This window comes from Stigmatopora argus, chromosome 8 (assembly GCF_051989625.1).
Source record: "Stigmatopora argus isolate UIUO_Sarg chromosome 8, RoL_Sarg_1.0, whole genome shotgun sequence".
In the NCBI taxonomy this organism is placed as follows: Eukaryota; Metazoa; Chordata; class Actinopteri; order Syngnathiformes; family Syngnathidae; genus Stigmatopora; species Stigmatopora argus.
In genome coordinates this window covers 13,877,092-13,904,874 of record NC_135394.1, presented here as the reverse complement: position 1 = coordinate 13,904,874, position 27,783 = coordinate 13,877,092, and the positions used below count along the sequence as shown (strand labels likewise).

At 38.8% G+C, this 27,783-nt stretch overlaps 2 protein-coding genes across 3 annotated transcripts in view; one reads left to right on the top strand and one right to left on the bottom strand.

The window, feature by feature from the left end:
* The window catches only part of scfd2 (sec1 family domain containing 2), a 105,877-nt gene extending 92,437 nt beyond the window's left edge, over positions 1–13,440 (top strand). The window contains exons 7-10 of one of the 2 annotated variants that reach the window (XM_077606789.1): positions 261–406; positions 3,687–3,821; positions 10,293–10,360; positions 12,691–13,440. In XM_077606789.1, coding sequence (XP_077462915.1) covers positions 261–406; positions 3,687–3,821; positions 10,293–10,346 — 335 coding nt within the window. In that variant the 3' untranslated portion in view covers positions 10,347–10,360; positions 12,691–13,440. Of the gene's footprint in view, positions 1–260; positions 407–3,686; positions 3,822–10,240; positions 10,361–12,690 lie in introns of both variants that reach the window. The other variant, XM_077606787.1, reaches the window with a different exon arrangement.
* Positions 13,441–14,501: 1,061 nt separating this feature from the next.
* On the bottom strand, positions 14,502–17,368 carry rasl11b (RAS-like, family 11, member B). Its single transcript, XM_077607943.1, has 4 exons — positions 17,063–17,368; positions 16,915–16,971; positions 16,495–16,571; positions 14,502–15,293 (listed from the first exon to the last, which is right to left on the bottom strand). Exons 1-4 carry the CDS (start codon positions 17,175–17,177, stop codon positions 14,838–14,840), a joined length of 705 nt encoding a protein of 234 aa, XP_077464069.1. The 5' UTR covers positions 17,178–17,368; the 3' UTR covers positions 14,502–14,837.
* Between the last annotated feature and the right edge of the window lie 10,415 nt (positions 17,369–27,783).

The following is a 27,783-nucleotide window of genomic DNA, read 5'->3' as shown; positions in this document are numbered from 1 at the left end:
AAAACCTTTGATTCCAGTTCATACACAAATTAATCATAAACATATTAAAAAAAAAAATCTTCCCAATGCCCATATTGTTTTCTTTCAAATATTTTACCTTTTCCCCCAAAATACACATTGATTCCTCAAAGACACAAAGACACTCCAATAGTATGCCAACTATTCTTAAACCTTGCTGAGTTTCATTCTCCAAAACCAGATTTGTATTCCCCTTTTTTGCTCCTAAACGTCCAATTTTTTTCGCTATTCTGCTCATCCAGGTTGCACCCAGCCGGAAGAACTGACCACCGATCAGGTTCACTCCAGCGTGGAGCGCATGTTCGAGACCCTGAGCGGCCTGAGCCACGCACGAGACCACCTCAAGCAACTACGTCACGTCTACACCGCTAGTGACGGCGTCCACCAGGTACATCTCGGAACATTCTAGCACCAGAGTACTTTTTAACTATCGGTTTTCATTTCCACACTTTCCTACTTGCATCAGCATTTTTTTAATCTAACCATCCTATTTATGTTGTGTAACACCCGGCGGGCAGAGGAAAAAAAAACATGTATCCTTGAAAACTAGAAGTGCTTAACAAACAAGAGCTTTCTTGCGAGGTCAAAGGTCAGCCCCCACAATCCTGTTCACACAAATGAATGATGAGTCACATATGACATCAGTGTGGATATGTAGGTTGGCTGGGAATAATCACGTTTTGTTGCCATTGACGATGATATTGCCATTGACGGCCAATTCATTTCCGCTGGGATGGCGGGTGAAACGGTAGAGCTAAATTTTGCGGGTTTTTTGTTGCTCAATTTCAATTCACCTGGTTTTGAGAATCTGCCGATACATACATTTTTTGGGACATTATTCATGTCCATCTTGATGATTTTGTCACTTTGTTGACCAAAACTTCAACAACAAAAAAAACTAAAAAAAAAAAGATCTCTTTCCACCCAAGTTCTATCTTCTAAAATTGTGGCGTAGTACAAAACACGTTTTTTTGGACATTATTCATGTCCATCTTGATGATTTTTGTCGGTTTGTTGACAAAAACTCCACACAAGTTGACAAAAACTTAATAAATAAACTATAAACTATAAAATAATAATAAAAAATAAAAAAGATCTCTTTCCACCCAAGTTCTATCTTCTAAAATTGTGGCGTAGTACAAAACATACATTTATTTTGGACATAATCCATGTCCATCTTGATGATTTTTGTCGCTTTGTTGACCAAAACTTCTAAAAAACAAAACAAAATGATCTTTCCACCCAAGTTCTATCTTTTAAAATTGTAGTGTAGTACAAAACATACTTTTTTTGACATTATCCTTGTCCATCTTGATGATTTTGTCACTTTGTTGATAAAAACTAAAAAAAAAGATCTCTTTCCACCCAAGTTGACAAAAACTTCTATAAAAAAAAAATAAAAAAAAATAAAAAAAATCTTTTTCCACCCAAGTTCTATCTTCTAAAAATGTGACATAGTACAAAACATATTTTTATGGGACATTATCCATGTCCATCTTGATGATTTTCTCGCTTTTTTGACAAAAACTTCTTTAGAAAAACAAAACAAAAAGATCTATCTTTGAAAATTGTGGCATAGTACAAAAAACATTTCTTTTTGACAATACCTTTTAAAACCTTGCTTTGTTTTCATTCATTCATGTTTCTTCTGAACCACTTTATCCTCACAAGGTTCGCAGGGGGTGCTGGAGCCTATCCCAGCTGATTTCGGGCACCAGGCAGGCAGGGGACACCCCAAATCGGTGTTAGGGGCAATTTAGAGTGTCCAACCAGCCTACCATGCAAGTCTTTGGAACGTAGGAGGAAACCGGAGTACCCGGAGAAAACCCACACAGGCCCGAAACGAACATGCCCGCTTCCTGTTTAATTTTTTCAGCTTTCTACTGAATTTGGGGCATTTCCAAGTGACTTCCTGACATTTGATTCCCTACATACAGTACGAATGAGCTACAACGTTTCCATTGGGCAAAACATGCCCGCGGGCCGCATTCGACCCCTCAACCGGCCGCTTTTGGCCCGCGAGCTGCGCGTTTGACACCCCTGCATTAAGCATTAATGAGTGGGAGGTTCACACTGCATACTGAGATAAGCTTGAAGCGTGTGTTCTCGTCACAAAACATCCAATTAGAAGCCAAGGGAGGGAGGTGAGGCCTTTTATTTTTGGAGTAGAGTCCAGCTTCCGGCTATTTGTCCAACGCACTATTTTGCGTCCACCCGACTATTTTGGGAGTCTACCCATGCGAGGACGTCAAAGTATGTCAGGTCTTATCCAGAAAAATGCCGCGCGGTATGGTCGCCCCGTTTACTTTGAGGCTATAAATGGTGCATTCCTGGTACTGGGGGGGCCGGAGCTGAATTCCCTTTTAGGAAGATCAGCGGGTACTCTGGAGACTTTTTTTTTTGTCTTTCTACTTAAAAAATGTGAGCTAACATTTGACGTCAGCAAATTTAGTGGAAGTAAAAAGGAGGATTTGCTTGGGGGAATTTACTCAATTTTTATGTTGAGTTTGATTTATTTAGGGGACAGCACATATTAATCATCATATTAATGATCATATATTTGTAAATATGTAAGATTGTAGTCGAGGGTTTATTTCCATCTTGTTTAGTTTGAAAATAAACGATGACACATAAACATACACACACACTGTTCTCAACTTTTATTAGCAGGGATGTACTATTCCTTATTTCCCGTATCGCACAGGTGTCAAAGTGGTGGCCCGGGGGCCAAACCTGGCCCGCCGCATCATTTTGTGCGGCCCGAGAAAGTAAATCATAAGTGCCGACTTTCTGTGTTAAGATCAATTTAAAATGAAGATTATAGATGTACATTATATTTCTTAATTTTTCCCTTTTTAAATCAATTATTGCAAATTTTAAATCCTTTTTTGTGTTTTTAGTTCAAAAAGGGCTTTTGAAAAATGAACATATACACAATATTTTCTGTTTTCCACTTTAATATTGAGCATAATTCAAAAAATATATTTCCTTTTGAAATGAAAAATTAAGACATTTTGCCTTACTAAGAAAAAAAATCTAAAAAAAAATCATTGTTTTAGCTCTATTAAAAAAATGACTTTTTTGATCCAGTTCTTTTAATCCGATTTTAAAAAAATCTAAATATTAGATGTAAAATGGTCCGGCCCACCCGAGTTTGACACCCTTTCCATATCGCTTATCCTCTCAGGGGGTGCCGGAGCCTATCCCAGCTCACTACAGACACCCTGAATCAGGGGCAACCCAATCGCAAGGCACGTGGACACAAACAACCAATCACGCTCAAACTTATAGCTAGGCTAATTTAGCATACAATGAGTCTAGCATGCATGTTTTGGGGATGTCGGAGGAAACCAGAGTACCCGGAGAAAACCCACCCAAACCCGGGGAGAACATGCAAACTCCACACCCACCTGGGAATTGAGCCGTCAACCCCAGAACTGTGAGGCCAACGCACGAACCACTCGGGCACCGACCGGGCCGCCTCAAAACTCAGCTAATCGCCGATTATTTTTGCAAGTAGTCAACTAATCCGCTTTGAAATAAATCATGTTATTACATGGGGCTTATCATTTTAATTACAATTAAATGTGTATTAGAAGCAAAAGCTACGCGCTAAGAAAATAAATAAGATGCTTGACAGTCCAGTTCAGTGTGTCGTCTTTTTGCAGGCGACCTATCGACCTTTCCTGCGACAGATCCTGCAGGAAGTCTTCCACCCGGACCGACCTGAGTGCCCCGACATCGAGCACATGTCGGGGGGTCTCACGGACCTCCTGAAGACGGGTTTCAGCATGTTCATGAAGGTCAGACCCTTTTAATTTCACGTCCAAAAAAAATAGAAGCCATCTTGTCCGGCTTTAGCAAATTAGCTCACTAGCGTTTGGCTAGGAACATCAATGGTCATTATTATGAGAATATTGGACCGCATTATTCGGACTATAAGTCGCACCCGAGTTTAAGTCGCACTAGCAAAACAATGAAGAGGAAAAATATATATATAAATATATATACAAGGGTTCCATGTCCAATCCATTTGGACTGGGAGATCTGGGAGTGAAGGATGCCCTTCCATTTTTTTTTTCATCTTTAGAAATAAACATCTTATACTTTTAGTTCATTTTTTATGTCATTTTCAACCCTGAAATTGGAGTATAGATCACATTTTTGGGAGGGCAATTGTTATTTTATGAGAAACTAAGAACACTATGTGAAAGTAACGATAGTAAAATGGAAATTAACAGTAAGTGGAAATGGTTGTCTGTTTTTATGCCTACCGGCGACCAATCCTGGGCAGTGTTTTCCATCGTTTTTTGAGCTGTGGCACATTTTTTTGCATTGAAAATATCTCAAAGCCAACCACCTCCTGAAAATCTTCTCATTTAAAACTGTATCGCCTATATTAACAATATAAAGTTGTTCTCATCAAAGTTTTATCAACAGGAATCATATAAACCCCAAAAACTATTCCCAAATTTTACACCGACCTAATGTCACCAAAAGTTGACCCGACCGCGTCATGTAAAAATGAGTGATGTAACATTTTTAATCTCATAATTGAATGACTTTTAGTCCCAATATTTCCTAAATCTCCTAATATGGCGTGAAAAGCAATGTTGTGCTCACACAGACTTTACAAGTTGATGCACTTGAAACCAAACAACTTCCATTTCACGTCGCGTAAAAACAAAATAACAACTTAAATCTCGTAACATTACGACTTTTTTTTGTAAATTCACAATATTTCTTAAATCTCCTAAAATGATGCAAAAGTTTTGTGGTCACAGACTTAACGTCAACAAAAGTTAAAGCCACGTTATATCAAAATAAGCAAAAAACATACTTAAAAATCAACATTTTATGATTAGAATCTTTTCATATTACAATCTATGGTGTCACGTTCATCCTATTTCAATTTTAATCTCATAGTAGTTCGATTTTAATTCCAATTGATGAATTCTTGTAAATTCTTACGGCGCACCACACCGTAAACACTGTTCTAGGGTATAGTTCGCATTTCGCCCAGATGGGATAGGCTCCGGCACCCCGCGACTGTGACTAATATTGCTTAAATCTCCTAACATGATGCAAAGAGAAGTTTTGTGGTCACAGACTTAACGTCAACAAAAGTTGAAGCCACATTACATCAAAATAAGCAAAAAAAACATACTTAAAAATCAACATTTTATGATTAGAATCTTTTTATATTACAATCTATGATGTCATGTTCATCCTATTTCAATTTTAATCTCATAGTAGTTCGATTATAATCCCAATTGATGAATTCTTGTAAATTCTTACGGCGCACCACATCGTAAACACTGTTCTAGGGTATAGTTCACATTTCGCCCAGATGGGATAGGCTCCGGCACCCCGTGACTGTGACTAGGATAAGCAGTGTTGCAAATGATTGTGAAAAAAATGACATAAAAAAATAAACTAAAAGTATAAGATGTTTATTTTTAAAGATGAAAAAGAAATGGAAGGGCATCCTTTATTCCCAGATCTCCCAGTCCAAATAGATTGGACATGGAACCCCGTCAACGGGAGGTAAATAATCCACGAAGATGTCTTCTACCTCAGCGGTTTGTGGCGCTCTTCCGTGGGGGTCACGCCGACCTCGACGTGTGGGTTGTGTTAATATTTAGTTTTCTTGCCGCCGATGTTTTTGGTGCAATACACTTGTAGCTGCGGTCCGCTGGGAAATAAATCCCCGTCCGCGCCGTGTTTATCCCGCATCTGGGCCTGTTTAAGGCCGTGATTACCCGCGGGAAGGACGAATTAGGGCACTTACATAACGGCGGCCCGATTTTAGGCAAATTAATAAGAGTCTCGGATGGACTCAGACGGGCTTAAGGTACGAGAAAAGCGAATTTCGGGCCAGTTGAGAACACCGCAGTCGTCTTCTTTTAACCGCAGGCTCGACCAGAGACGAAACGGTGGGAAAATTCGCGAGGATGACGACGGTGGGTAGAAAACCATGACGATCCTCTTCCAGCTAAAAAGGAACAAGTCAAAAGATTAGGGACAGTTGCATTTGAAAAACGAGAGAAAAAGTGTTGGCCACATATATAAATAAATAAAATGAAATAAAAAATATGTATATATGTGTTTATATATGTATATGCATGTATATATATATACATACATACACATACACATACATATACATGTACATGTACATATACACATATATATATATATATATATATATATAATATAATGAATATGGAAGTAAAGTAGAAAAAAATGTTGTTGTTTTTTTCATAACATTGAGAGGCGCAGCAATATTTTAAAAAATGCAAAATGTCACAAAAACATACAAAATATTGTCAATATTATTCCAAAAAAAGCTGGTGGAAAAAAAGAATATTGACCAAAATAAATGACCAACATTTTAAGAACTTCCAAAATATTGAATCTAAAATTATAATACAATTGATTAAAATAAACAAATAATCCATAAAAAATCTACCAAAAAAATGAGTCATAACTACAGGAACAATATTAAGGGGGTAAAACACGAGAATAGTATTATTCCAAAAAATACAAAAAAAAAATATTTATGCATGGCAAAACCAAAATACCAACATTTAAGAACACCCTAAATATTAAATCTAAAACTATAATATAGGACTTGACAAAAATCAACAAATATTTGTGTCTTAAATCTAACATGGGAAGAATATTAGTTGGGTAAAACACCAGAATATTTTTTCCAACAAATAGAGAACAAAAGAAGCACATTTTCCAACAAAGACAAGACAGACACAGAAGACATTGTAGACCTAATTAAAATATCGATCTAAAACAATATTTATTGGAGCTTTTTTTCTTAGTAAGGCAAAACATCTTTTAATCATTTGTTTTTCATTTCAAAAGGAAACAAAATATTTTTTATTATGTCAATATTAAAGTGGAAAAGACAACATATTTTTTGATTTTGAAAAATTCTTTTTTAACTAAAAACTGAAAAAGAAAAAAAATGCAATTATTCATTTAAAAAGGGGAACATCAGGAAATGTAATATACATCTATAATCTTCATTTGAATTTGAACCTAAAACAAAAAGTCGGCACTGGTGATTTATTTTCTCGGGCCGCACAAAATGATGCCGGGGTCCATATTTGGCCCCCAGGCCGTCACTTTGACACCTGTGTCTTAAACCAAGTAAATGTGTGCGTCAGCCGTATGCGGTTGGGATTGCGTGTGTCGCAACACACTCGTTTACGTTTCCATCGACATGGAGTTTTTCAGATGTATTTTTTTATTCCATTGGAAATGATGGAAAATGAAATGATCTGTTCCATAGAGCAATTTTTGCCTTGATAAAAAAATGTTCCGCACAAGACAGTTCATTTTTCCCAATTATACCAGTGAAAAAAAGTGGTTTAACATTTAATATTGACAGTTGGCGGTTTTAATTCACTTAATTTTTTTCTGTTGTTTTGGCTTTAAGTTTGTCTTAGAAAGAAATTGACCAAAAATGGATTTCAATTATAAGAACCCAATACACTACTAAAACTATACAACAATATTAGACACCAATAATATATATTAAAAATCCCAAAAAGTTGCAAAATTATTCGAAATAAATAAAAGAAAAGAAAAATATGAAAAACATCATATAATACAATAAAATCCCAAAAAGTTGCAAAATTATTAGTGAAAACAATTGAAAAAATGATCAAATAAATAATACAATTGACATTTTAAATCTTTTATATCTAAAGAAAAATATGGAAAACATCATATACAATAAAATCCAAAAAGGTATTGCAAAATTATTCAAAGAAATGGAAAAAATGCACTAATAAATAATACACATGACATTTTAAATCTTTTATATCTAAAGAAAAATATGGAAAAATGATATAAAACCATAAAATCCCAAAAAGTTGCAAAATTATTCGAAAAAAAAATGAAAAAAAATGCACATATAAATGATACACTTGACATTTTAAATCTTTTATATCTGAAGAAAAATATGGAAAACATCATATAATACAATAAAATCCTAAAAAGTTGCAAAATTATTCGCAAAAACAATTGAAAAAATGCACAAATAAATAATACACTTCACATTTTAAATCTTTTATACCTGAAGAAAATATGGAAAAAATCATATCATACAATAAAATCCAAAAAAGTTGCTAAATTATTCAAAGAATTTGAAAAAAGGCACAAATAAATAATACACTTGACATTTTAAATCGTTTATACCTGAAGAAAAATATGGAAAAAAATCATATAATACAATAAAATCCAAAAAAGTTGCAAAATTATTCGCACATTTTAAAAAAAAAAAGCACAAATAAATAATACACCTGACATTTTAAGTATTTTATATCTAAAGAAAAATATGGAAACAATCATATAATACAATAAAATCCAAAAAGTTGCAAAATTATTCAAAGAAATGGGAAAAAATGCACAAATAAATAACATGATAAATTAAATCTTTATAGGAAAATACAAAAAAAAGAAGTCTAAAATATCAATGGAAAAATACCCAAATTATTAGACATAACTATCTTATCAACATGATGCCAAAAGTCCAAAATGTACATTGAAAAACGCACTTTTGTGCCGGCAAGAGTTAAGCGGCGTGTATAACTGTCCGATTCCCATGGCAACTTCCTCCGCATCCACATCCAGGCTCCGCCCCCTGCGGCACCCATGTCACTGCACATGATCACGCCGGTAGACCCGCACATGGACGTTGCGTGTCAAGCGACGCCCGTGCGCCGCAAGCGAGAGAAACACACCGGCGGTGACACATGTTTGGCGGTCTGCGGCCACACGTGTACGCGCACGCTCGCCGTCTCGGCCAATCGCACGCTACCCACGTGGCGGGGCTGCCCGTAAGATCGTCTTGAATTGCCTTTTCACACCGTGCCGATGAATGCCCACAAAAGCCCCCTCGCGGGCCAACATGTGTTACGTGAGGGTCGCTTCCGCGTCCACGTGTCGTGACACCTGGGTGTGAAGAAGAGGCTTTGTTGGCAACCTCGCGGGGCGCTGACGCCTCACAGTCAGCACCCGGGTTCGATTCCTGCCTGGATCGCATAAGCGTACTGTTTCTTATCCCTCTTATCGGGTTATTCGGATTTACGTAAACAAAAACATAGTTTTTTTGAAACTACCGTATTTTTTGACTATACGTTGCACTAGCCACAAAATGCACATTGAAAAGGACAAAACATATTTAAGTTACACCTGAGTATAAGTCGCACTGGTCAAAGTGGCATTTTTTTAACTACTATTTTAACTACTGTATTTTTCGGACTATAAGTCGCACTAGCCCAAAAAAAATGTACAATGAAAAGGAAAAAAACATTTAAGGTATACCTGAGTATAAGTTGCACTGGTCAAAGTGACAGATATTTTTTAAACTACTATTTTACTACTATTTTAACTACCGTATTTTTGGGACTATAAGTCGCACTTGCCCAAAAAATGGCACAATGAAAAGGAAAAAAACATTTAAGTTATACCCGAGTATAAGTTGCACTGGTCGAAGTGACAGATTTTTTTTTAACTACTATTTTAACTACCGTATTTTTCGGACTATAAGTCGCACTAGCCAAAAAAAATGTACAATGAAAAGGGAAAAAACATTTAAGGTATACCTGAGTATAAGTTGCACTGGTCAAAGTGACAGATATTTTTTAAACTACTATTTTACTACTATTTTAACTACCGTATTTTTCGGACTATAAGTCGCACTAGCCAAAAAAATGGCACAATGAAAAGGAAAAAAACACTTAAATTATACCTGAGTATAAGTCGCACTAATCAAATTGGCATAGATTTTTTTAACTACTATTTTAACTACCGTATTTTTCGGACTATATGTCGCACTAGCCAAAAAAAAATTACAATGAAAAGGAAAAAAACATTTAAGGTATACCTGAGTATAAGTCGCACTCGTCAAAGTGGCATATATTTTTTAACTACTATTTTACTACTATTTTACATCTATTTTACTATTATTTTAACTACCGTATTTTTTGGACTATAAGTCGCACTAGCCAAAAAATACACAAGGAAGAGGAAAAAACATATTTAAGGTATACCTGAGTATAAATCGCACTGGTCAAAGTGGAATAGATTTTTTTATACAATATTATACGTAAAAGTAATCGGAAAACGCCTGGCCCGCAAATTTGAGACCCCTGTTCTAAATCCAATACCTCCTTGCCTATGCCACACCCACCCTCAGGTGAGCCGCCCGCATCCCGTCGACAACCCGCTGCTGATCCTTTTCCTGGTAGGCGGAGTCACACCCTCAGAGCTCCGCCTCATCAAAGAGACCGCCGCCTCCTTGAAACCAGGAAGTCAGGTGAGTGGACTACATACAGTTTATTATTTCTTTGCGATACACGAGAACTTTTTTCGTAACGCGAACATTTCGTAAGTAGAACAGTACTTTATATGTAAATTCTCTAATTGAATTGAATTGAATGCTTTTATTGTCATTATGTGAGATACGATTAAATGAGAACCCAGTGGATGGTAGCAATGTTCTAACGTGAGAATCAATGCATCCCCGACAGTATTTTCAAAATAAAATAACGGATAAGGAAAGGCATTTACTTTTTGGGGGAATCTTGTAACTTGGATCTTTTTTGTAGCTCGAGTCACTCATTTGCATAGAAAAAAAATTGTAACCTGAAAATTTTGTTTAGGTTAGAATTTTATTTCATCCCGTATTCGGGAAATTTCTTGGTTGCAGTAGCAAGACTGACACAAGACACACAAGACATTGTAGACCTAGATAAAAAAAGTTTGTAAGTAGAGGTATGACTGGAGTATAAGTGGGTAGACTTCACCCACCAATTGGAGTCAATGGTCTACCCCACATGTGTCAAAGTGGCGGCCCGGGGGCCAAATCTGGCCCGCCGCATCATTTTGTGTGGCCCGGGAAAAGTAAATCATGAGTGCCAACTTTCTGTTTTAGGATCAAATTAAAATGAAGAGTATAGATGTATATTAAATTTCCTGATTTTCCCACTTTTAAATCAATAATTGTAATTTTGTAATCAATTTTTTCTGTTTTTTGTTCAAAAATCATTTTGTAAAATCTAAAAATATATTTAAAAAAAAAAGCTAAAATAAACATTGTTTTAGATCTATAAAACACTGAATATTCAGGGCTTTTCATCCAGTTCTTTTAATCCATTTATAATTTAAAAAAAAATCTAAATATTATATCTAAAATGGTCCGGCCCACATGAAATTGAGTTAACGTTAATGTGGCCTGTGAACCAACCCGAGTCTGACACCCTTCTACCCAATAAGATTCTTGTGGCCCCGATGCCCCACTTTGCGAAAACGTGAGTCCGCCCTCCTAACGTCGCCCTCAATACACAGATGGATTAACATCCAGTCAACAGACGGCTGCGTGCATGTGTGCGAATGAGTCAAAACATGGCTGGCAGTGAATGACTTCGCTGTCAGCCCCTCCCACTTCAAACCCATTGGACCGCCCCTATCACCATCAATGGCAGTGAAAGAGTTGGGTGGGAAAAAAACGACCTAAAAAAAACCAACTCTAGCTTTCTGACCAACAACAAACTCAAATAACCCTTGATATTGACTGAAAGTCAGTGTGGAGGCGGGGCAAAAACAGCCAACCGGGGAGAAGAAAGGTATCAAAATGTCCAACAAAGTTAGAATTAAGTTTAGTGTTAGGTTCGATTAAACTTATTTTTTAGTGTGTCTGCATCGTAATCCAAGTTCATTTAAATTTGTTTATGTTATGTTACGAGCGCGTTACTGTGCAACCCCCCCCCCCCTTCGAAATCCGTATAATTTTAGTACTATTAAACACATTTTATTAATATTAAACCATTAGTTATGTATTACTTTGTTAATAGATGGCGAATTAGAACAAATAAAACATTTTTTCCAATCCAATATCCTGTTTTTAGTGTTTTTTGTTGGAACGAATTAATTTGTTTTTAGTTCATTTCAATGGGAAACGTTCGTTTGAGTTATGAGAAAATCGACATACGAGCTTCGTCTCGGAACGGATTAAGATCGTATGTCGAGGTACCACTGCATTCGGACTTGTGGGTTAGTTATCCATCCGTGTGCGGTCGATTGGTCGCCGTCTTTTGGTCGCCGGTCTTTTGGTCGCCCCGACCGCGACAACGGGCGACCAAAAAAACGGCGACAAAACAAGGTAAACAACACGGTCTACGCATCAATAAAAGCCAACAATGGCCATGAGCAGTTTCACTGAGCCGACGTGTGAGTGAGTGTAGAAGAGTTTGTATGTACATGCGTTGTCCCTTTAAGAAGCTACGTCAGTCAGGGTCTTAACAAGTTCTCCAACAAAAACAATAAAAGTCCGGGAAATTTGGAGCTTTGCTTCAGCCTAATAATGACTAGGGCATTAAGTATGACTAAACAGTCATTCACAGTTTGTATTTAGGGAATTTGAGCAACGATTTAAATGGTAATTATCACTTACCTTCCGGGCGACCAAAAGACCGGCGACCAATCGATCGTGTACCCATCCATCAATACATCGAATTCGAGATGTCAAACCGATTCCGCAAGGACCAAATAGTGCCCACTTTGACCTTTTTGGGAATCGGTTTGACCCCTGTGCAGTGGTACTTGAACTTTTGTGGGGTTTTTTTTTTGCTTGGTGGACCACCACAGGTTCTGGTCCTGTCCAGCCGACTGCTGAGGCCCTCCGACGTTCCCGAGCTGCTCTTCGCCAGCCAAAGATTGACGCCGGACATCGGCGTGTGAGGCCAAAGACAACAGGTACTTCCGTGCAAGAAAACCTTCCATTTTGGACTGAATGTTGGTGTCATTATGATGGAATTTAGTCGAATCTGTTTTCAATTAAACATGTGCGATGTTTGCACCAGGGATTTCTGAGAGATGATTAGCAATGGCGACAAAAATTCTTATTTGAAAACCCCAAAAAGTCTTTGTTTTTGAGGGAATTTCATCCTTTTATTTTTAAGAAAAAGTGTTCGTTTCATCAAGTCAACAAAGCATGGTATAAAATGTTTTTTTTGGTCCTTACGTCATCGAGTGGCAGAGAAATGTTTTTTAAAAAAACAAGGTCAGCGCTGTAAAAATATTCTTAGGCTTATGTGCCTGATATAAGAACAGAAAAATAAGCCAAGGCAGTCTGTAGCTACAAAATGCAAGCTATTATCATGTTTATTATATAATCATACTTTAAAAAAATGAATCACAGTGCACAAATATTTCAGTAAAGTGCGGAAAAAAACATTACAATTACTATAAGATCTATTTTTAGTAATGAAATAAATTCAAAATATTTTAACCTTTTTTTTACATTTAAATTGTTTTTCTTCTTTTAAAAATACTATACAGAAATTGTTTTAATTTCAATAATGAATAAAAAAAAAACAATATCTAATAACATTTTAAGCCTATATGAAAATTCTCATACTTTTTCCTTCTTGTCCTGCTCATATTTTTTATAGAAATTGAAAAAAACTTTGTTTTAGTCCAAATATAAAATGTTTTCAAAAACTTTACATATACACATCATTTTGTGTGGCCCGAGAAAGTAAATCATGATTGCCGACTTTCTGTTTTAGGATCAAATTAAAATGAAGAGTATAGATGTAGATTAAATTTCCTGATTTCCCCCCTTTTAAATCAATAATTGTCATTTTTTAATCCATTTTTTTCTGTGTTTTTAGTTCAAAAATCATTTTGTAAAATCTAAAAATATATTTAAAAAAAAAAGCTCAAATAAACATTGTTTTAGATCTATAAAAAACTGAATATTCAGGTCTTTTAATCCATTTATTTAAAAAATCTAAATATTAGATCTAAAATGGTCCGGCCCACATGAAATCGAGTTGTCGTTAACGCGGCCCGCGAACCAACCAGAGTCTGACACCCCTTTCAGATACAACCTATAGAGGGTTGTTTGCTTTTGTCTTCCCTTCAAAATATTCCCAAAATGATGCACACAAATGTCCTCACAATAGGATAACGCATGACCACTTGCCATCGAGAAGTAGTATAAACTCCTCTCGTATTAGCGAACAAGCTCCGCCATTCGAGCAGAAAGATAGTGGCCATGATGTTCTTATGAGCAGCCTCTCGCGTCCGCTGTAAGCTCATAATATCAAAATTTGTGTCGTATCCCAAGATAAATATTTGCCCGAAATTTTACTCGTATCTCAAATTGCTCGTATGTCGAGGTACCACTGTACTCGATGCCTTATTTTATAGAACCCATAGGTCAATACATTAAAATATATTGCTAGTTTTAAAGAATGCATCAAAATGTACCGCAATGCTTAGCACTTGTAAAAACAAATAATTTTTCTAAAAGAAATAGTTCGCTTACATTTGCTCCACTTCATAAGCTGTGTGAGGGCCGAATTTCTTCAAAAATATGTGATGCTTTATTGCAATTTTTTAACCCACTTTGGATGTCTGACCAGTGTTTCAAAAAAGCCAAAAAGCCCAAATCAGATTGATCCTTTTATTGTGTACACAAACCGTGAACTGTCAACAAATAAATACCGCCACCAACAACAAGAAGAAAACGAAGAGCCCCTTCGGACCCTAAAGTGCATCAGTGAGAACAACAACACCGCCGCCGGTTCAACGTGGCGCCCGCCATCTTGTGTCCTGCTTCGTGTTGTTTGCGTTGGCGGAGCGGCCCGGGGAGAACGTCCGTCTTCGCATAGGCAAACGGACCGAAGCCCCTCGGTCGCTTTCTTCGCCGCCCTTCGCTTGGAACGTCGCTCGAGAAGAGTCTTCTCGGGTAAACAAAAAAAACCCGCCGTGGAGAGACGGCGGCCTCACACGGACGTGACGATCCGGACTTTGGCCGAGAGCGCCTGCTTGAAGCGTCTCTTCAGGTCCTGCATGTTGGGCGACCTGGGCCGGCGTTTCTCGGCGGCGGGCGGCGTTGCCGGCCGCTGCTTGGCGAGCTGGCAGCACAGCCGGTGGAAAGCGCCGTGCACTTGACTATAGCCCTCGCTGGCCGACACTTCGTAGAAAGCGCAACCCAGCGTCCCGGCCAGTAGAGGGCCTTGTTGGGGATCCACGCAACGCATGTGGAGGAGGTCCGTCTTGTTGGCTAGCAGCACCACTGGGGGTCCACCGCCATTGCTACACTGTGCCAGTCTTTGGTGCAACTGCGGCACTAGGTCGAAGCTGCGCCGGTCCGTGACCGAGTACACCAGCACCACGGCGTCGGCCCACTGCAGGAAGCACGACACGTGGTCGGGAAGGACGGCGCCGTTGTCGCTTATCTGGAAATAAAAACATCCAGGTGAGTTGGATTTAATGCACATAACGAATGGTGTCATCTTGGAATATATTTACGTTGAAAGTTAGCCCACTATCGACTTCTTAGTGCAGAGGTGGCGACACGCAGCTCTCGAGCCGCATGCGGCTCTCGGCTAAAATGAATGTGGCTGTTTTGCTTCTTATCATATTTTGTAAATATTTTCGCTAAAGCTGGGCAATAAAGCGATAATAATTATTGTGATTTTTTTTAATTTTCTTATAAAGTAAGGTAGCAGTTACTTTCATATTTGAAGGAGGAAAGTAATTTATTTACTTATTCACAGAAGTTTGAAGTTTCCAATTTGACACAAAAGATGTGATATTTATTGTGATAATTATCGAGACCAAATTTTTTTTTATTGTGATTTTTTGTCATATCGCCCAGCTATACTTTTGGTATTTGCCTCATTTTATGTTTTCTCTTTTTAATTCTCTCTTAAAACACACTCAAATTCATCAGGGCCCATTAAAAACAAATCATAAATTATATTTTTAAAAATAATTTAGCAGATGTGATTTTTTTTATGCTGCTCATGTTGACTTCTATTGCTCAATTTTTGTTTTTATTTTTTAAATGGAGTTAGCCTTTGGATATATTTAGTTTCCCAATCTGTTTATTTTTTCACCATCAGATTAACAATTGAATCCTAACACCATTTGTGCCGCCAAAAAACTAAAGTGGTCCAAGTCCATTTTGATGTTGAGTTTAATAATACCGGTCTCAATAAAACGTTGGTCCTAAAATTGACACATTGTTTGACTAAGTTATTTTCCTGATTCATCAACGCAATGTTGGGCCAACAGCCCAGAAAGTGTGGTTCCGATTTTGACAGCGTGCTAAAAAAGTACTTTACCTTGTTATTTCTTTCACATTTGTTTTTTTACAGGCCATAATTGAGTCCACAAACTTATATATTACCATTAAGTATTGCTGTTCCATGAAAACGTTCTCCTATTAGGCCTTTATTAACGCATTCACTGCCATTGACATTGATGGACGTCAAACCCATTTCAACTGGGATGACTCATTGTCTTTGATTGCCATTAACTGCAAATTTGACAGCCATCTTTTGATCTATTCTAACGCAATGAGTTTTGTAATGCTTCTCCCCAAATGTAAAAAAGTCATCCCTTTGTTATAGAAGAAGTGGGTGGGGCTCTTACCTCTACACCAGGCGTGTCTTGAACTTGGAGGCTGACCTGCTCACCATCCACTTGGACTTCTCTGGAATACAGGTTGCCTGCACACACAAAAAATCACACCATTTTAATTTGAGCATTATTTAGACTTTTAGTGAACTTTTCTGCCTACATTGTACATTGAAAATAGCCTTCCATTTTTGTATTAAGGTAGATTCGAATACATTTTGAATGCAAAAACCTTGCCATGCAATTGAATGCAACACTTTAGTACAGAATTCTAGAAAAATACATTCATTTATTTGATATTAATACGTTTTATCATGAATTTGCACGTAAACATTTTGGTTTAATTTGTTTTTACAAATAATACCCTTGCAAAGAGTTAAACATAAAAAGATCAAAAGTACAAAAGCCCAAATCTCCGAGTTAATGTGAACTCACCAGCATTCCTCTCGTAGTCTCCAATGAATCTTCTCGTCAAAAAGCGAACGACGAGTGCTTTAAAACAAAACACAACAGTCCGTTAAATCCACCGCACAAGCCCCACAAAAAATCATTCAATTTCAACTTAAGTTTTTTTCAAACCTACCTGTTTTGCCCACTCCGCCTGCTCCAATAACCACGATTTTAATAGCCCGGTTTGCTGGCGAGTAGTCCGCAGCTGGGCACTCCGCGATGGTCGTCATATTGTGGATTAAACGCATTTCGATTCCGTTAAAGATGTCTTTTTTTCCTGTTGACAAAATTATCCGTGCGATTGTTTTTTTAAAGCGCCTTTGAGTAGTGGGATATCGCCTGTTTTTATGATTAATCCGCTTTAAAACAAGGAATAAGTCTCAAAGTGGAGTGAGCTTTCTCAGCAGTGCCGGCGCTATTTAACAAGGCAGGCTACTGTGCCTTCTTCTGATTGGCTGACGGCCGAGACCCCGTGTGCGTTTTGGCCCCGCCCACATGTGGACAGCAAAGCCTTCTTCCCGATTCAACAGGTGTCAGTTAAGCAGGTTTCCTGACACAAACCAGCTTAATTTTGGCATTTCACGAACAAAATAACATCTGTTCCTTCACGTAAGCGCCTAAATTTACATTAAGAGTAAATAATGATCAGTTGGGAGCTGCAGTTGTCACTCATTCTGCTCATTTCTCCAGTGTTGTGTTGCAGTTTGGGTTCCTGTCTAGACATGTTAGGGCTGCTCCACTTAGGCGATTAATGGCGATATAATCGCCGTGTATTTGCATACAATTTTTGTTAGAACTGCAATCTTAAGTACGGAGGGGGGAGGAAATGTGATGACTAAAGGGTGGGGCAATGTGGTGATAGTATTTTATTTTGAAATGGTGTCATAGTCACTTGAATTTTCTTCAAAAATTTTGAGGTTTTGCTCTACTAATGTGTCATATTAAGAAATATACTTATTTGTTCCCAAGAATGTTAGAAAAATTATTGCTACTGTATTTTTACAGAATTTGCCTGTAATGAAATTAGTGTTGTTAGATGCTTGACACAGTTACTACTTTCCTATTGGCTGAGGCTTTTTAGCTTCTGATTTTTTGCATTCAATACAGACTTGCTATTCAATTGCAGCTTATGTAAATGACATATTGTTCTCCATGTAACGAGGGAATACATTTGCATGAGGCTAGGGCTATTGGGCAATTTTTTAGATTTGATTGACAGCCTTCAACACGTAAACATGATTTGACGTGTACGTGTCCAACTCCCCCTGCCGTGGTCGTCCGCCTTTCCCGCATTTATTCCCCGACCTTGTTTGCGAGCCACCCCGTCGCTTATTACGCTCCGGTATGTCATTCCGATAAGAGCGCCGATGACAGCTGGCTCAAACCTCCATTTTGCAAGAGATTAAACCCTTCCAAATGCATTCATTATAACAATTAACTATTATATTGTTGATTACAAAGTTGTATTCACCATTTTACTTCGCTATAATCCCCCTCGGTGCATATTTAATAAGTAGAGTCACCTGTAAAATCTGTTTACTCATTTACTCAGTAGGTATCCATTCTAGAGGTGTCAAACATAGGGCCAGCGGGCCGGAAGCGGCCTGCTATGGTGTCCGATCTGGCCCGTGGGGTTGTGCTGTGCATGCAGAATGAAATGCTAAAATGTTATTTTATCTGACACGGGTGCCGTAAAAGCTGAATTTTGTGAGTTGTGTGAGTGCGGGCATTACAGTAATCCCTCGTTTATCGCAAATTCACTACTTTGCGATTTTTTCCGCTATTAATTATGAAATGTTTTTTTTTCCAAGTTCATAAAAAATTGAAAATCCACGCTGAAACTCGTAAGCAGAAGCCACAAAACAAATCTATAATAGGGGGGACCCTACTTTGCGATTGTTCGATTATCGCGGCCATGTCTGGTCTACATTAACCGCGATAGTCGAGGGCTAACTGAACTGTACTTTGCATAATTTCTTATGTCATAATGTCAAAATAATTCCAATGTCATGTTCATTCTTTCGTCCCCTGCGGTCAAATTGGGGTCGTCAAAAACGTCCAATAACAGCCTGAAATTCAATAGAAAATGATCCAAAATCCTGCTAGTACCTCGAAATGACATGCAAGTGACGCAAAATGAACTCATTGTCAACGCTAGATGTCCAATTCGCTTAATTTGAACGTAGATGCTCATCACTCAATACAAGACGTCCAATCCATTTGTCTTTGCCATTCATTCAAAATGGATTGGACAGCTATACCACTCATGTGACTTTAAAAAAAAAATTACACTGAAAAACACACTAGCAATTGTATACGTTTTTTAAATTTCAATAAAAAAATCACACAGAAACTTAAACAGAACAACGAAAAGGAAAGTGAACCCTCAAATTTGGGAAATAGTTTCGACTACTCACAGAAAAAAATAATAAAACGTATTAAATTAATTCCTATAGTTGCAGATCAGACAGGCACAAAAACCCTATTCCCCTTTAGAAAACTACTAAAGTCCCTTAAAAATCAAAACCATCAAAGTTCAAATTCTACACAAAGGTCGTCATTGAGTCCAAATAATACAACATTTCAATCTAATCTGAAGCCAGTGACAGAAAAACCACTTGTTTGACATCGAAAGTGGGTGAACATTCCGGAATGGATCTTAACTGGAATTAGAAGGTCACTCACACTGATGTGACCATAAAGGATTGTTAGTAAGGGGGTGGGGGGGCTATTTAACTGAATTGAGGGCAATTGTCAAGGATCATTGGGGGTATTCATTGCAAATGGAATGTAGAGATAATTAGGGGCGCTGGCAGGCAGGTGAACCCCCCCAAATAGGGGGGGCTTTTTAAATAGGGGGGCGGGGGGTTCACAGAAGGATGTCCTTGTTGACACACACGTGAGGAACTTCCTAAGGCATCCCGGCCTCGGGGCGCCGTCGCCCCACTTCGCCGAGCCCGGGGGTACCATAGATGCTTATCGGGCCCATTGTTTGGAGATCCACGTATCCCCCGCGTACATTAGTCGCATAGTTTTGTTGGTCTACTGTGTAATTGGACGGGTGAAAAATGGAGATGATGGGCGGTCGTCGCCCGGATTAGCATCGACAACGAGCCATGCGTGGAAAAGTCGGCGGCCTGTCGGCACACGCAAGGGCGCACAAAACGCCGTTTGGCTTTCGTATTGAAATGCAAAGCGCGGACGTGTTCCGCTATTTGCATGAGTCTTTGGGGTAATGGTCGGCGGGAGGACGGGGGGATGAGAGGGGTGGGCCTCGGGAGGTTTTGAATGACAATAGGTGTAAATGCACGCAGGGTCGTGGTTGCAATGTAAAGATATTTGGTTAGTTGAGGAGAAAGGATTTTTTTTCTGGTGCAGTGGCAAATTATAGGAACGTTTGTGGGTGTTTATATTCACGGTAAATTTACGGGAGACTTTTAAATTCTTAGGGATTTTTTTTCGGGCTGTGTATTGAGGACAAGGTGTCAAACTCAGGGAGCGGGGGCCAGATCTGGGCCATGGTTTCATTTTGTTTGGGCTGCGAAGGGAAATCATGTGCTTTGACTTGTTTCTTCTTTCGTATTTTTTGGTAGATATTAATCTTTCATCCAAACAGAAAAATAATTAAAAAATGGAACAAAGTAATACTGTTCTCTTCAAAAATGATTAAAAATCTATTTTAAAAAAAGGGAAATTAATATTTTTGACCTTTTTTCATTTTAATCGTATTTTTCCAAATATATGTCACAGCAAATAATTCACAATAAAAGGGATTTATATATATATATATATATATATATATATATATATATATATGTATATATATATATATATATATATATATATATATATATATATATATAAATGTTTCCCTTTTAGGGAGCAGTTTTTTTAAAGTGTGACTTACAGTACAGAAATACAGTAATTAAAAAAATAAACACATAAAATAAAGACTTTTTTTGTTTTTCCCGCAAAACAAAATCAGATGCATTTGTTTTTTGGTTGTTTTTGCCCTTTTTTTAATTTAAAAATGCAATTTAAATACAAATGTCAAATACTTTAGACACTTTGGTTTCAAGAGACAAAAAAAGACGTATTTGGAACATTTTTAAAGCAAATGGAATAACCAACGATCAAAATAGTTATTGATTCATTTAATAGTCAATTAGATCGATAATTATCGATTAATGCGGGCACTCTTAGTTGGTAGAAATAATGGTCCTTAGTTAGCGTCCAGTAGGTAGAGATTTTAAATTCTTATCCAATACAACATTTGACACAAAATGTCACCTCAACTTAAATAATAGTGTCGTACTTTTAGCACACATTTCCAAACACACACACACACACTTCCAAATACACACACACAGAGGGTCTCCTCCCACCTAAGGAATTCTCAGCCTTAAGCCGCGAGTCAAAGTTGTGAGGAAACTTGAAAAATATCTCAATCCAGATTCAATCTCCATTCATGTCGCGCCGCCTGTTTACATTCCGCAAGCTGATCTCTGGCACGGCGCTGGATAATTGGGCTCCGTCGTGCACGTGCCCGGACAAACTATTATCCCCTGTGTGTGTGTGTGTTTATGCACACCCCGCCAGATTAAAAGCACTTAGCGTTGCAGCAATAACAGAAGACGAGGGTTTTCGCCGCATGTGACACGTACGTTCGGTGGCGTTGTTTAAGACTTTAAACTGCGAGATTATTTTGCGACCCCTTGTTGTTTTCTTTCTCACGCAGTCAAACCTGCCATGCTGAAAATGCATACCTGGCAACCTCAGCCAATTGCTTCCCTTATTAATGATTGCAATTCCCCTTATTAAGCGATAATAATAAAAAAAAACGCACAAATGCAACGCGGCACATATTTACTCACATAGGGTGCACTTAAAAGTCAAAAATTTTCCCCAAAATGGACGGGGTGCACTAAATTTAAGATTTTGTAGATGTAGCTGTATGATACTGACTGTCTGGGTACATTGCTTGCCGACACGCTATATTTATATATTGAAAAGGGCTGACATATTATGCTTAAAGCATGAAAATATTAGCAATCGACGACGACGTTTTTGTCTGCTACTAGTGATCGAGACAATCCGGATTAGAGCCAAAATGGGGAAGACGAGAACAGTTTCACCAAAAAACATGCTTTTAATTCATTTTTTACATCTTTCCCCTCTACAAAAGTTGTTATGGCGTACACAATTTGAAATGATCCAAAAACGTGTAAAATGATGCTATTGTTTGAGTTAGGCAACCACATTTGATTTGGGACCCCCCCAAAAAGTCGTAAATCCCACGACCTGAATGACGCATCGTGTGACGCCATGTTTTCGCTTTCAAAAGTCATCGGTAGCATGTTTGTTTTGACGCGACGTCATCTTCGGTCGTTTTTGTTCGGGTTCGAACGCGATGACGGATGAGTTCAAGCCCATGACTAAGCAGTATGTGAAGAATAGGCGGATTAGACACCTGTGAACACACCTCTATCAACAACCTTGATGGCTATTAACACCTTCAGGTGCCTTGGTGGGAGCTCTCTTTACAATTCTTCTCTAGATCTTTTTATTCACGTCAAATTGATGGTACACGGTCGATTGGTCGCCGGTCTTTTGGTCGCCGATCTTTTGGTCGCCGGTCTTTTGGTCGCCTGGAAGGTTATTGATAATTACCATTTAAATCGTTGCTCAAATTCCCTAAATACAAACAGCGAATGACTATTTTGTCATACTTAATGCCCTATTAATTATTAGGCTAAAGAAAAGCTCCAAATTTGCCAGACTTTTATTGTATTTTGTTGGAGAACTTGTTAAGACCCTGACGGACGTAGCTTCTTAAAGGGACAACGCATGTACATACAAACTCTTATACACTCACACATCGGCTCTTTGGCAATTTCCATCGAGATGGAACCAGTTATTAAAATCAACAGTACTACCCCCCTCACACACACAGGCATTCAATTGCCAAAAATGCTACATATTTTGAAAAATATTTAATTTTCTAAGAAAGCGAATTTGCCACGAAAAGGTTAACTGGTTTTAACTATTGTTGATCAACTGTGGTACTTAAAGCGGTACTAAAAAATACAATGCTATCATACACCTCATAACTTTTTTCATAAGCTATTTAGAAAAATGGCCATTGTTGGCTTTTATTGATGCGTAGACCGTGTTGTTTTACCTTGTTTTGTCGCCGGTCTTTTGGTCGCCCGTTGTCGCGGTCGGGGCGACCAAAAGACCGCGACCAAAAGACCGCGACCAAAAGACCGGCAACCAAAAGACCGGTGACCAATCGACCGCACACGAAATTGACATTCGACGTCCAATCCATTTGAATTTGCCATTGATTTTTTTTGGCACCTGTGTGGAGTTTGCATGTTCTCCCCGGGCCTGCGTGGGTTTCCTCCGGGTACTCCGGTTTCCTCCCACATTTCCAAAAACATGCCCGGTAGGCTGATTGGACACTCTAAATTGCCCCCAGCAACGAGTGATTGGTTGTTTGTCTGGCCACCGATTCAGCCGGAGTCAGCTGGGATAGGCTCCAGCACCCCCCGCGACCCTAGTGAGGATAAAGCAGTTCCGAAAATGAGATGAGATTTGTCCGGCTCCTTTTCGGGTTGCCAGATGCTCAACTGGACTGGCATGATGAACGTGGCCTGCCATTATTTGGCATGTGCGGGTGCCCTCCTGGCGCCGGCCCTCCAGACCCCGCTCGGTCGCCAACGTGCCGCCGGTATGTGGCCAGCTGTCAGGGTGTCTGCTTCCAATCGTGCCCTTTGGGAGCCAAAACAATACTCAATCTTACCCACGTGTCTCAGTAGCTGGTAATATGTTAACACCTAACATAAATGACCATTTATTGTGGTCGATAGCAGTCACATTGCACCAAACGCAAAGAAATGGATAAAAAAATCAATTCATCCAGGGTTATAGGGGGTGCTGGAGCCTATCCATGAATCTATAAGCGTGAAAGACACTGAAAAATAATCTTTAAATGCCAATTTGTCGTTAATCTTTTATATCACTTTCTGTTAAAATTGGGTAACTTCCTGTTGATTTGGGGGCACTTCCTGTTGATAACATGTCACATCCTTTTGAACTCTGCATCACTTCCTGTTGATCTGGGTCAAGTTTGATTGATACTGACTCACTTCCTATTCTTTTTGCGACATTTCTCAATCACTTCCTGTTCATGGGGTCACTTCCTGTTGATTTTGGCGCACTTAAGGCCACTTCCTGTTGATAACATGTCGCATCCTTTTGAACTCTGCATCACTTCCTGTTGATCTGGGTCAAGTTTGATTGATACTGACTCACTTCCTATTCATTTTGTGACATTTCTCAATCGCTTCCTGTTCATGGGGTCACTTCCTGTTGATTTTGGAGCACGTAATGCCACTTCCTATCGCCAACGTGTCATTTCCTTTCGACTTCTGTATCACATCCTGTTCATTTGGTTCAAGTCCGATTGATACTGGCTCACTTCCAATTCATTTTGGGACATTATTCAATCTCTTCCTGTTCATGAGGTCACTTCCTGTTGATTTTGAGACACTTCAGGCCACTTCCTGTTGATGAGGTCACTTCCTTTCGATTTCTGCATCACATTCTGTTGATCTGGGTCATTTCTAGGTCATGTCTGATTGATACTGTCTCACTTCCTATTTATTTTGGAACATTATTCAATCACTTCCTGTTCATGGGGTCACTTCCTATTTATTTTGGAACATTACTCAATCACTTCCTGTTCATGGGGTCACTTCCTATTAATTTTTGCCGTATTAAAGAACATTTCCTGCTGAGTCTAAAATGAATTAAAATAGAAATTAACTTTGCTTAGGCCCTCCAATTATTCCCTTTTTTTGTTTTTGGTGAATTTGATTAAGTGTCCTACAAAGGGTTTATCGGAAATGTCAGTCCATGCATTTAATCCGTTTTTAGGCTCTTAATTCAAAACTTAAACCTTGTTAACGCTATTTTTCTATAGACACTTGTCACAGGGGTCCATTAAGAAGACTGCCACCACAGCAAGGGTTCTAAGAGCCCCCCAGGCTGGCGTACGTGGGAGTACACGCCGTACAAACGTACAAGGCGTACGTGTGAATTGGCGCCGGCGAAAGACAGACGCAGATACTTTTTGAAAACGACTGCTTGAAGCACATTTGGTGGGAAAATAAGAAGAAAATGAATGTTTGGCAAAGCCGCCGTCTGGTTTTCCTTGAGACACGTCGGTTTTTCACACACTAAAGACGTCACAGTAACGTGTTTTGTGGGATCATTCGTTTCGATGGGAAATGCAGATTTCTGATGCGGTGTGGTAGCATGTGGTGATGCATTTAATGGCATCTGGGCATTTCACGGCGTATTTGGAGGGCATCGTGTTGCATTAATGTGCTTTCCACGGGGACTGAAAAGTGGGTCAAATAGCTTTCTGGGTATCGTGTTGGTATATTTGGTTGGAAAAACAAACTGAAGAGGGAGCGGAGCGTCAAAATAAATGGCTGCCGCAGTGAATAATGCTCTTTTAGTGTCACGGATGCTGCCAGTCGTCCCACATTTAAATGGGTTGGACGTCTATTGTGGAGAATGGCAATCTCAGAGTTATGGGGCTACCATGATTAATTATCGTCATTTATCAATGAACCCCCATTTGAGGTTATTTATCGATTTTATTGTCGTTTTTACACTTACGAAATTGTCAGGTTACGAAACCCTTTCATATGCAAATTATTGTTCTAGGATATGAAAACATGATCCGAGTTCTGAAATCCCCCAAACTGTCATTGCAGTTTCTGTATCTGTTATTTTATTTTGAAATTGTCACGGTAGCGTTGCGTTCTGCTTGACAAACCTCCCATTGACGGTCTTTATTGGGGGGGGGGAGTTTGGTTAAAGCTTTATTTAAAATTACTAGTGCGAAAGCTATTAAGAAGTCGGCCCTGTTTTCCATACATGACTGATATTGGCAGTTCTATTTAATGCTAAGTCATTTTTTGTGCGCTAACGTTAGCTTCCTCCTTACGTACCTTGACGAATTGGAGATGTTTTTCCAGGTTTGTTATTCATATTCAAATCATTTGCTTATCATTTTCTCTCATTTTTGTGTTTCTCGCATCTTTCATTCAAAATTGGTAAACTTTATCATTATTAAAAGGGTCGACAGTGGCTAGTATTAAAGATTGCAGAACAAATTATGCTGATTCAATGTAAAATAAGCCTGTACGTAAGAAATATCCAAGTTAAGAAACAAATTGCTGCGTCACCAGAAAACAAAATAACAATTAAATAGGAAATAAAGTCAAAAGACAAACTCATTCCTACCGTTTAGCTTCAAATTTGCACTGAAGTTCCCACTTGTGCATGGGTTTTGTTTCATTTGTGTCATGAAAACTCCACATTAGGCATGTCCACTTGAGTCCACGAGACGGTTTAGAACACTCTGTGCCCAATACAAGAGTCAAGCCAGGCTTTGTGTCGATGTGAATAATAATTACCGCTCTTCTATCCTTTGTTTGCATTTTGCAACTGAAAAATGACTCCACTTAGGAGTTTTTTTTTTTAGACCTGGCGCTTGCTTAACTTTTCGATCAAACTCATTTTACCTAGAGAAAAAAAATGTCCAAAAAAATGTTGTGTTTTCGCTCTTACCGGAAACATGCGCTTGAATTATACGTGGACGCATGCATGGGTTGGTAAAAGTGAAAACATCCTGCCTGGGTACTATGCTTCATCTACCTGGCAGGAAATTGTTGTGGAAACAAAATTCCAAGGCGCCCACAGCAAAACATCGGCTACTGCGCAGCCCGAAAAGGATTGGAGATGATATTTAGGGGTCTGTTAGCGTTGAACTCCTTGACGCCTGAGTTTGTTTTGAACGGTTTCACAGCCAGGGGATGGTCCTGGGCGTCCAATCATGTGCCGTATGATCGTCCTCCGGCAGCCAAAGAGTTAAGAAATATTCCTAAACATTGGAGGAAAACACAAGTTAAAAAAAATAGAAGTATTGATTAAGAAAATACCAAGTATAGAAAATTAAATGGAAAAAATACACTTAAAAATGAGAAAACATTGTGTGGGTTTTGTCTGGGTACTCTAGTTTCTTCCCACATTTCAAAAATGTGCATGGTAGGCTCTAAATTTCCCCTAGGTATGCGTGATTGGTCATTTTGGTCTGCGATTGGCTGGCCACCGATTGAGGGTTACCCTGCTGCCTGGTGCCTATACTGAGCGGTACACGGTCGATTGGTCGCCCGGAAGGTTATTGATAATTACCATTTAAATCGTTGCTCAAATTCCCTAAATACAAACTGCGAATTACTATTTAGTCATACTTAATGCCCTAGTAATTATTAGGCTAAAGAAAAGCTCCAAATTTCCCGGACTTTTATTGATTTTTGTTGGAAAACTTGTTAAGACCCTGACTGACATAGCTTCTTAAAGGGACAACGCATGTACATACAAACTCTTATACACTCACACGTCGCTCAGTGAAACTGCTCATGGCCATTGTTGGCTTTTATTGATGCGTAGACCGTGTTGTTTTACCTTGTTTTGTCGCCGGTCTTTTGGTCGCCGGTCTTTTGGTCGTCGGGCTTTTGGTCGTCGGGCTTTTGGTCGCCCGTTGTCGCGGTCCGGGCGCCCAAAAGACCGCGACCAAAAGACCGCAACCAAAAGACCGCGACCAAAAGACCGGCGACCAATCGACCGCACACGATACTGAGCTGGGATAGGCTCCAGCACCCCCCGCGACCCTTATGAGGATAAGCGGTTCTGAGATTATTATTTTTTTATCCCACAGTCTGAAATGATTGAAGATGTGACTCAGACAATGAATACAGTCTGTCCACGCAAAGA

Coding starts and splice junctions, on each gene's coding strand:
- rasl11b (XM_077607943.1), bottom strand. CDS start 17,177: ATGCGTTTAATCCACAATATGACGACCATCGCGGAGTGCCCAGCTGCG. Junction 16,972..17,062: donor AGGCGGAGTGGGCAAAACAG/GTAGGTTTGAAA, acceptor TTTGTTTTAAAG/CACTCGTCGTTCGCTTTTTG. Junction 16,572..16,914: donor AGACTACGAGAGGAATGCTG/GTGAGTTCACAT, acceptor TTGTGTGTGCAG/GCAACCTGTATTCCAGAGAA.